Consider the following 10,396-nt stretch of genomic DNA (forward strand, 5'->3'; position numbering starts at 1 on the left):
AAGCTAAGAGATTGGATAAAGATCACGATAAGTTAGGATCGAGTCTGGAAAACATAGAGCCAGACTTCTCCAACTTTGATTATTGATGTATAAACATGTTAACGTGTGTGCTATCTAACAGTATATCAATAAAAATAATGGCCAAAATTTCACCTTAAATGTTGCACATTGTGACATGGAGTGAGTGAATGAGAGGAAGAAACACTGGAACAAAACTAGTATTATCACTATTTAATGTGATCTACCTTTTAAAAAGGATGGAAAAATTTATCTTACTTTGATGCTTTTTTAAATCAGTGATAACTAACATGCGCTTACTGATCCAACATCATGTAAAAACTATAGTTCAGTTTAGAGATCCAATATCACTTACATGGGTGTTTCAACATATGATATGATAATTGTTTCTCCACAATTTCAAATTGCCAAAGTTATTAATTGCCTACATGATATTTTTTTTGAAAAAGCATTTGCGTAGTTGTATAATGAGATATAATGTAATAATGAAACCTTTTTCTATTTCTTGAACACTTTCAACCAACTAGAGCTAAAGAGACGATGCCCTCATATTTGCGAGGATCACTATGCTAGTTAAAACAAAACAAAACGAAACAAAGAAGAAACAAGTAAATATGGAACGGAAGATATAGTATATACAATAAATTAAAGTGACTTAAATTACTAGGACTTCTATAAAGAAAAAGTGTCTGAAGTTTCACATATAATGCATGAAACTTCCAAACCAAAATCAGGTGCATATATGAACAATTTTATTGCAAACAGAACTCTCAGATCGTTCTCAGAAAAGAAACACAATTTGTTTTCATTCTTAGACATGAGATCTTACTGATTGAGGCCGTCTCCTCAAGAGAAACAAACTCCAAATTTCTTGCAGTAAATAAAAAATGTCCATTTTGAAATGATAACTCATAGTGGCACTCCATAATAACTCTGTGCGACTTCTTCTCCAGACTCGCGCAGATTCTGCTCGACAGACGCCCCCCTCGAGCGCCGAAGCATGGCGCGCATGGCCGGCGTCGCGTACGACAACGTCGCCTCGTCTGGCGCCGCCTCGCCGGACGCCTCAAATGACTCCTGCTGCTGCCTCAAGTTGGCACGCTGCTGCGCGTGCGCGCTCATGCGGGCGAGCACATACGCCCGCCCTGAGCCTTCGTACCTCTCTCGGCTAGACACGCGCTCCCGCATCTCCCGCAGCTCGCCGGCCAGCCCGACGATCACCGCGTCGCCATTCCCGGACTGCGCCACCAGGCGCTCCCGGTTCTCCAGTATCTTCACTGCCTCCTCGTGCGCGCCCTGCTCCGCCGCCGCCCTCGCGGCCGCGATGTCCTCCGCCGCCTGCACCCTTACGCGCTCCCACTCCACCTCCAGCGACCGCTCCGCTCCACCTGCGTCCTCTGGCCTCGCCACCACCGCCTTCTCCGCCGTCACGCTGACGTTCCCGCCGGTCGCGGCGTCTCTGTAGCTGCACACCACGTTCACCAGAACCGTGTCGCCGTCTGATTCTTTGGCTCTTGGCACGGCGAGGAACACCAGGAAGCGCCTCTCCTCGTCGGCGTACAGCTCCCCGACCTGGACCGTGGCCTCGCGTCCGTCCTCGTGGACGCGGCTCTCGTAGCGGCCGGACCTGACCGAGACGACACGAACCCCCGGTTGCACGGACGTGACGGCGATGCGCGCCTCCTGGACCACCACGGACAGCAGCCCGCCGATGCACTGCGCGAACGCGTCCTGGATCACCGCCTCCTTCTCGATGAACGAGAACGTGCCGCCGGTCGCCTCGGCGATCACGTGCATCGCAGCCGCGTCGTGGTCTTTGCCGAACCCGAACGTGTGGATCGGCGCCGACCACTCGCCGCCGGCACGAAGGAACGAGGGCGGGACGAGCGCCTCGTAGTTGCTGCCGGCCTCGCTGCCCCATCGCCTCACCGTGGTGAACGTGTCTTGGCCGTCAGAGAGGAGCACGACGCTGGAGACGGCGTTCCTGTGGCGGCGCTCGTCGAGCACCCTGGCGGCCGTGCGGAGCCCCGCGGCGATGTTGGTGCCGCCGCCCGCCTTGAGGGAGTCCACGGCGCTCACCGCCAGGGCCTTCCCGGCGTCCGTCATGCGCACGAGCCTGGTCACCCGGCGCGCACCGGAGGAGAAGGACACGACGGAAAGACGGTCGTCGGGGCCGAGGTTGTCGATGACGAATCGCATCGCCTGCTTCAGCAGCGCCAGCTTCTGCCCGTGCATGCTGCCGCTCACGTCAAGCACCGTGACGAGGTCCAGCGGGGCGCGTGGTTGCGCGTCGCCTGCCGATCCGGCGTCGGTCATCCCGGGAGCCTTGAGGTGCACCAGCACGGCGAAGCTGTCGCTGGACGAGTTCCTGGCAACGGCCGAATACTCGGTGTGCGTCTTGACGACCACTGTTCCGTTCGACGCTGCGCCTGCTGGAGCTGGCGGCCGGTTGGCCGTCACCTGCTCGTCGTCATCGAAGACGACGACCGGATCCGCAGTCTGGCTGTGCCGTTGCCAGTACTGCAGGATATATGCGCAAAACACATTAAGATCTATAATAACTGAATCGAGTTTACCCCATGAGTTGGAAAATCAAACGTTAAAAGAGAATTCCAATATTACCTGATCATTGCCCCCCATCACTGCAGGGTGCTGTGGAAATTGATACGAACAAGTTAGCAGGGTGGCAGTAACATGAATTGAATATGAAGGTCTGGAAGCTTGACTAAATAATATTACTTGCTGGATTACAGTAATCGAACTTGTAATCGCAAGTCGATCTGTAGATCGAAGAAATATTTTCAAAAAAAGAATCATGAAGAACTTACGTGTGTTGCTCCATCCACTCCTTGGGTCCAAGCAACCAGAAAGAGTGCTAGTATTATTACACAGAGGTGCACATGATCATGCCGCATCCTGAGATCACCAGCGATTTTGAGATTGAGATCACCAGCGATTTTGAGATTGAGAGAGATGAGCGCCTCGATTCCTAGCTTGGCATCAGGTTAAATACGATAGCAAGACGCGTCCTTTACTGGGGAGGAATTTATTGTACACACGGGGCATATCTTTTGGAGGTGATTACGCGAGCGAACCAATTGGAATTAGCCACGTGGCAGTAAAAATCCGTGGGAAGAAAATTGAAAGTTGCCATCTCACCACGAGTTTCGAAAATTAGACAGACAAGGTTTCGAAAATCAGCAGAATTCCAAACCATGCTAAGCGGTACTGGCAAATTAAAGTTAGCGCACAATGCCCTATTTGTGAGTTCAGAATGAAAGATACAAAGCATATGCTATTCCATTGCTCACGTGCCAAACGTATTTGGAGGAAGTTTGGGTTGGAGAAATTAATTTTACGGCCATGGCTATTGGAGCACTATATTCTAACTTTATCACTGCTCATTCTCCTAAACCGAAGTTGCGAAAAAATGGTTGGACAAAGGCCTGCAGAATTTTGTAAAGCTTAATGTTGTCCTTCGATGCGGATGTTCTCCCTGGCTCTACAGGCGCAGTAATCTAGAATTTGTCTACGGTGTGTTGTTGGCCTTTAAACAAGGTTTAATTTTGGGCTCAAACAGCTTGATGCAACATAGTTATATGATGTTCTGATAGACTCAATGTGGTCCAAGCAATGAGGGAGGCTACTCTAATGGAGATTCAACTGCAATTCTTGATGACTGCTATCACCTGGCTTTCGAATTTTTGAAGGTTAAGTTTGAACATAATTTCCGTGAAGCAAACTTGGTAGCTCATGAATTAGCTAGGCTAGCTCGTGGATCTGATCAACAAGTTTGGTTAGATGAGCCTCCTTTTTTAGAAAGACAGTACAAACGTAGATGCTCACATACACGCGCATACACTCACCCCTATGAACGCACACACTATCCGTATGAGCATCTTCGGAAGACTGAGCCGGCGGATTGGATCTTGAAATTGACGAAGTCACCACAGATGTCTCGCTATCGACGGGAACATCGCGTCCCACTAAATGAAAAAATTCCGCCTTTATGAGACACATAGATGACAAAGCTGAGGTTTGAACTCTGGTGGATTGTGGGTACAACCACCCTCCTAACTACCCAACATTAGGTTGCTTCTCCCCCAGTTTCTATTGCAACTTCTATTTTGATTGAATAAAGATGTATGTCTATGTCAAAAAAATCCCCTATCTTTTTAATAACCAATGAAATTCATTAACTTAACCTACGAGTACAGCTCAAAATTAATTAATTTCCTTCATTCTTCCATAACTCATGGCACTTAATTGTTTTTTTTCTATGAAGATATTCCATATACTAACAAACGGTAATTGATTTTGTTGATAATATGGTATGCTATATATGGATGTACTTTACATATCTCGGCATGATTATATTCCTTGATTAAACAATATGCCTCGGTCTCAGGTATATATCCAGCGTGGACGCCTGGTGCTGTGGTGCAATCCAAAGGGTTTGGGTAAATTAGATGGACCATCGCTAGTCTTTTCATTGGGCACACCGGGAGCTCAGGTGACTTGTAATATCCCAGGTATTGGGGTTACAGAAATAGAGGAAACAGATGTGTGCATTGCATTCATGCATAGAAAATCTGGGGAATTTTCGCGCTTTAAAGTAAAACAGTCACAGTAACTGAAGTTTCACTTGACCTTGGTGGAATTGAAGTAGCTCATCAAGTCAAGCGCTATAAACCTCAATGTGACTTTGTTAAAACATTGTTTTGGGTAGAGATGACTTGATCTAAGGGGTTAGATCAAATGGAACTAATAATCAACACAACGACACTTTAATCAATGATCAATTGCTTGATCTCAAAACAGATCATAGTATGGTAAACCTTGTCATAACATATGAACATCAATTCAATGGCAAATCAAGTAACAATAAAATGGAGAAACCATTCTTGACTTATCTTTTCCATGTCTTGAACTAATCCATAATCCTACCATGAATCCCATGGTACTCATTTTTACTCCATTCTTGGAAACAAGACATGGAGATCCAACTAAGGAATATAATTCTTCTCTATTCCAAATTTTTAAGAATCAAACCTAGAGAGGTGAGAGTTCTATTATAATTATTAGAGAAGCAATAACAAACCTTGAGCTAAACCTTGGATACACCTCCAAGTATTCGAATCATAATCTTAAAGAGGAACCCTAGAGTAGTATTCAAGTCCTTTCCAAATAAGAGGGACCATTCATATCAATCTTAGCTTTACCTATTTAAGAATAAGTGACAACCATTGAACTTAAGTATTAGATTTGTAAACCATTTCATCTTGGAGGAGTTAGATAACCAAATACCCAATTGGATAAGATAATATCCATGAGTAGATGAAATAGGGAGGAGACTAATCCAACTAAGATAGCCAGGTGGAATATTAGACTTGATATCTATTGAGATATGGAGAATACACCATAAACCCTAGAATAAACCATGCCTTTGTAAGAGAGCTCAAGCTAAGGTATTGCACTCAAGAAAGTTAAGCCAACAATTGAATGTGAGGGAGAGAACTATCCATATAAACCCAGATGATTATATCATCATTGCTAAAGTAGAACCCTAACAGAATATCTCAGGCATTCTCCTGGGATATAAGCTATTGAGACAACCATAGCCATGTCCACCCAAGAAACTATAAGAGAGATATTATAACCTAATTGATCAAGACAATGTTTGATCATGGAAGTGAGAACCTAATTTAATGAGAGATCCTTAGGAAGCCAAACCTTGATCATTATAAAGTGTGCAATGATCATAAACCCTAAGAATTTGAAGTAAAGATATTAAGAACAAGATGATCATATATAATATATGACCATGCTTTGGAGATATGTGAGGATAAGTTAAACCCTGATAGGATAAACAAATATCATTCACCACATGAAATCATAGGGATGTAAGTAAGAAACCCTAAGCTTATACTCCAACCTTAACTTGTGAATCACATGGTGATCATCAGTAGAACCCTATCACATCTCTATTCCAATTATTCCTCAATTAAAGGACCTAAGAAAACCTTAGAGTAACACTCCATACTTTATAAGGAGCAGAAATCATTAATCCATATAACCAAAGTTAACTATAAAAAGAACAATATTCACTTTAGTTACTTTAACAATAGATTAAGGATATAATAGAAATCTATTGGTATAAGGTAAAACTAATTCTCAAATCCTTAATAACTAAAGGTGAACATCAACTAATAAGCTAGTAATCACCTTATCATGATTAGGGGAAATTAAATCCTAGCATATGCATTATGGTGTCATATCATATCCACAACCTAGCATTATATCTTAACCCTAGTTTGTGTATCACTTGGGTGATCACAACTAAAAGCTAGGCTAGAATTGAGATTCAACCCATTTGTCATTAGGTAATTAGCATTTGGACCCTAATGGCTCATTAATCAAAGCTTATGCTCAATTATAAAACATAAAAGTCACCTAATGCCAAGTCTCATAAACTAAAACCAAACCTTGAGGGAGACAATATCTACCTTAGATACTTTCAAATATAATAATAGTGTTAAACTCAGAAGGGGGTTAAAATAGAAACTATTAAACCTTAATAAGTTGGTGATCACATAAAATCAAATGTAAGTCATCCACTTCTCAAATGGGAACCAAGTCTTAATAATAACCTCTGAAATACTTTGAGTTGCAATTATCAACTCTTATAAATCCTGACAGAATTAATTCACAAGACAAAGAAATTAAAAATAAGAATTGAAACCCATGCCTATTTGCTAGTATGAACAACCCACAACTATGCATTATAACCCAATACAAAATATTTGTTTCAAATAAAGAATGAAGTAATAGTCCTTGCACTACATCTCAATTCAATTAACATAACAAGAACCCTGCAATTCAAATTTGAGTTTAAATCAGATTCAAATAGAAAATATAAAATAGAAAATAGAAAATAGAAAAGAGGGGAAAAACTTTACCTGGACTTACCTGGCCGTGTAGCCCACCAAGCAGCCTAACAATTGGCCCAACAGCACCAGCCCAACTTAGCCCAGATACCCCTTCGTCGAAATATCTCCGAACCAGGTCGTACTCATCCCTTTCCTCTCGCATGCCGGCCAGCACGAAGCCGTGCTTCGATTCTCCTTGCCGCTGGCGAGCTCTCCTCGTTCGGCGTCGTGACGAGGCATGTCTTGGCGCCCTATAAAAGCTTGCTGTCGAACCCTGGCTCGTTTTCTTCCTCCTTCCTCCAATTTTTCCCCAATACCGAAACCCTGGCCCGCCGGTCATCATTACCGCCGGCGATTGAAGCCTTCCCTAGCCATGCCAAGCACACCGCCGTGACCACCGTCCTCGACAAGCTACGCCCACGGGAGGAATTGGCCCGGGGTGATCTCAGCTAGGCGAATTCTGTCGATTTCCTCTGAGGCAGTTCGCCGGAATTCGCGACGGTAATGCTCATCTCCAGCCATCATCATCCTCGACGATCACACCAACGTCATCAGGGTGAGCTTGTGCCTCGATTGAGCCCTTATTCATTGTCTAGCATGCATCCTAGCTCCAATTTGATACTTCACCGTAATTCGCCGCCGCGGAGACACTCGCCGGAGTAATCTCCGGTGACCATTAGCCAGCGGCGCTGCCACCATAAGGTTCACCACGTCGCGGCGAATCGATTGAGCCCAATAGCGCGCCCGCGGGAGCACCACCGCGCCGTCGCCGTCGACGGCAGCTCGCCGCGATGAGCTCCCGAGCCACTTCTTCGATTTGGACTTGGTCCACGCCCGCGTGGCAACTGACGTGGAACCTGGCCCCATTAGTCAGTCACTATAGCTAGGAACTGTCCGGGTAGCTTTAGTTAATTTCAGTTTTATTTCAAATTATATAAATTGCTGAAACTTTACAAGAATTTAGAAAATTCATATAAACTCAGAAAAATGAAAATAAGATATCAAAATTCTTATAAAAGAAAACCCTATCCAATAAAAATACAATATGAAATTTTTATTTTAAATAAAAAATCTAATTATTTAAATACCTATTAAATTAAGTCTTTTCTTATACTCAAAATGCAATTAAAATTCAGAAATTAAGAAAAGTGTCCAAATTAAATAAAAACCAGTAAATAAATAAAGAAAACATTAAAACTAATTTTCTTTATTTATCAATTTGTTAAATCCTTATTAGAAGGATTTAAACCCTAATTAATAATTACCTTAATTATTAATTCATTAAAAATAATAAAATGCCAAATCCAATCTTTTGTTTATTTTAAAGTGATTAATAACTTCAACCTTATCATGAAGTTATTACCTTGAGAACTATTTGGTGGATTAGAAAAAACCTAGTTCCATTATACATAAAATAGTAGTTCATAATTTTATGTGGAATCATAAAACCCTTATACCATTTAGAACCCTAGCTCCATTACTTCATCTGAAACCTAAATGGTTTCCAAACTTAAATCCCAAGTTAACATGTGATCATGTTACCTCAATAGTAGTCATAGAACCATCATTAGCAATTTAATGCTTGCCATGCCACATAAAATGTGGGAGCCCTATTATAAATAATTTAGTATTCCATGTATGCATACCTATTCAACCTTGTTGATCAAGTAGGATCAACCAAGTGTAAAACCCTAGTTCCTATTTCCAAGACCACCATCCTTAACTATCCATAATTAGCATCACACCAATGTGATGAACCTCAGGGGCAACTATGCCAAATCTTGAGAATTACCTAACCATATTCCACTAAACCCTACTAGTGTTGGATACTTGTCAACCACCCTATTTAGGAGCCAATTATTCCTTATTTAATAGAACCAACAGTAAAACCTAGACCGCCTCAACCCTAATTGATATACTTCTTATTAGTTAAGAAGTATGTTCTTCAAAAGTTACTCTTTTGAGGAAAATATAGAATAGTCATCAACCCTGCCTAATAGAATCCATAAACCCTAGCCAGCTATCACCAGCAAGATATACCAATCTTGTTAGCAACCATGTATAAGCAATTACTTAAGATGTGCTTCACTAAAACCATATGATCCCTAGCTGTTGATGAATCCAACATTGTTGGAATCCATCTAATATTTACTCCAGAAACTAGTTGAAACCATAATCAACCATAGAACCCCACCAACCTAATTATCATACTTGTTCTTTATTAAAGAACATGTTCTTCAAAAAGATATTCTTTTGAACTATATAATAAGTAATCATCAACCATGCACTATAGGACTTAAAATTGACAACTGCTCTTTACTTATTATACAACTATTATTCCCAGGTGTGTATAATTATTACTATGCATTTTACCACTTGCTTATGATTCTAAAACAACACAAACCTGAATAAGAACCTTGTTTGTGAATCACTCTAAAAAGTGCAACACACCCTGAATCAACCATTATAACTCACTGATCTTAAATCATCGGGGTTAGGTCACGCTTAGAGCGATTGCATCTCATACTTATGCATTATTGCATCCTTGCCAATCTTTTAAACATCGTCCTTATCGGACAATGATGCTATTTCAGAATTTGGAGTTACTACGTATCGAAGACCTTGCCTGCATAATCTTGCAGTCAAGAAAGGCAAGTTCATCACTTGCTCATGTCATTTGAGTATTTTTATCAAATTACTTGCAAAGTATTATGGTTATCACTATTGCACAAAAATCAAAACCACTACTTTCATAACTATGAATATGACTATGTGGTGGGCAATGGAACCATGGATTGTGTTGATATGGTGGAGGTTCCATTGCACGGGCTTATATCCATCTAGGATTAAACAACAAATGTCGCCAGTGATTCTTGTGCCGTAATATCCGTGTTAACCATAAGATCCGGAGTGGGACGGAGTAGTCAAAAGTGTTTCCACCTCTCGTTCATCAACGGATGCGCTTTACCGTAGACACTTGTATCTGTCAGGGCAAGCGGTAGGCTGGGGAAGCCTTAAGTCCCCACGGCATAGTCCGTAGACCCTTGTCGCTCGAAGTGCAAGCGGTGGGCTGGGGAAGCCTAAAGTCCCCACGGTATTGCGGTCTATGATGGGTTGCAGCTACCGGCGAAGGAGTTTGGTTAACGAGTCCCAAACTGTTGTCGTGGTCGGGGTCCATCCTTAAGTGGTATAAGAGGACCGACGAGGACCCAGGGTCGGGGTATGCAACAAAGGGTGGGTGTTCGAGGTAGCGGAGGAACATGATTGGCTAGACCTGATACCGGGCCTCACACCAAAGGAAGTGTGGACGAGCACGCGGCTCGGTTGGCACCAAGGTTAAGATCTCTTATGGGTAAAGCAACACACCTCTGCAGAGTGTAAAGAACCGTGACCTGTCACTCCCTGTTCCGGGATATGGAACTGCGAACGCGGCCGGAAAGGAGCTCCAT

General features: G+C 42.7%; 1 protein-coding gene across 1 annotated transcript; it reads right to left on the reverse strand.

Annotated features, from left to right (window-relative positions):
- Positions 1-753: 753 nt before the first annotated feature.
- Positions 754-2,997, reverse strand: LOC127292274 (probable E3 ubiquitin-protein ligase WAVH2). Its single transcript, XM_051321634.2, has 3 exons — positions 2,847-2,997; positions 2,641-2,670; positions 754-2,538 (listed from the first exon to the last, which is right to left on the reverse strand). Exons 1-3 carry the CDS (start codon positions 2,931-2,933, stop codon positions 928-930), a joined length of 1,728 nt encoding a protein of 575 aa, XP_051177594.1. The 5' UTR covers positions 2,934-2,997; the 3' UTR covers positions 754-927.
- Positions 2,998-10,396: the final 7,399 nt, after the last annotated feature.

Source organism: Lolium perenne, chromosome 4 (genome assembly GCF_019359855.2).
Source record: "Lolium perenne isolate Kyuss_39 chromosome 4, Kyuss_2.0, whole genome shotgun sequence".
Classification (NCBI taxonomy): domain Eukaryota; kingdom Viridiplantae; phylum Streptophyta; class Magnoliopsida; order Poales; family Poaceae; genus Lolium; species Lolium perenne.

Bases quoted from the DNA above. Each gene is read 5' to 3' on its own strand.
- LOC127292274 (XM_051321634.2), bottom strand. From the start codon at position 2,933: ATGCGGCATGATCATGTGCACCTCTGTGTAATAATACTAGCACTCTTT. The intron at 2,671-2,846 runs GTAAGTTCTTCA...CAATTTCCACAG, and splicing joins GAGTGGATGGAGCAACACAC to CACCCTGCAGTGATGGGGGG. The intron at 2,539-2,640 runs GTAATATTGGAA...TATATCCTGCAG, and splicing joins TGATGGGGGGCAATGATCAG to TACTGGCAACGGCACAGCCA.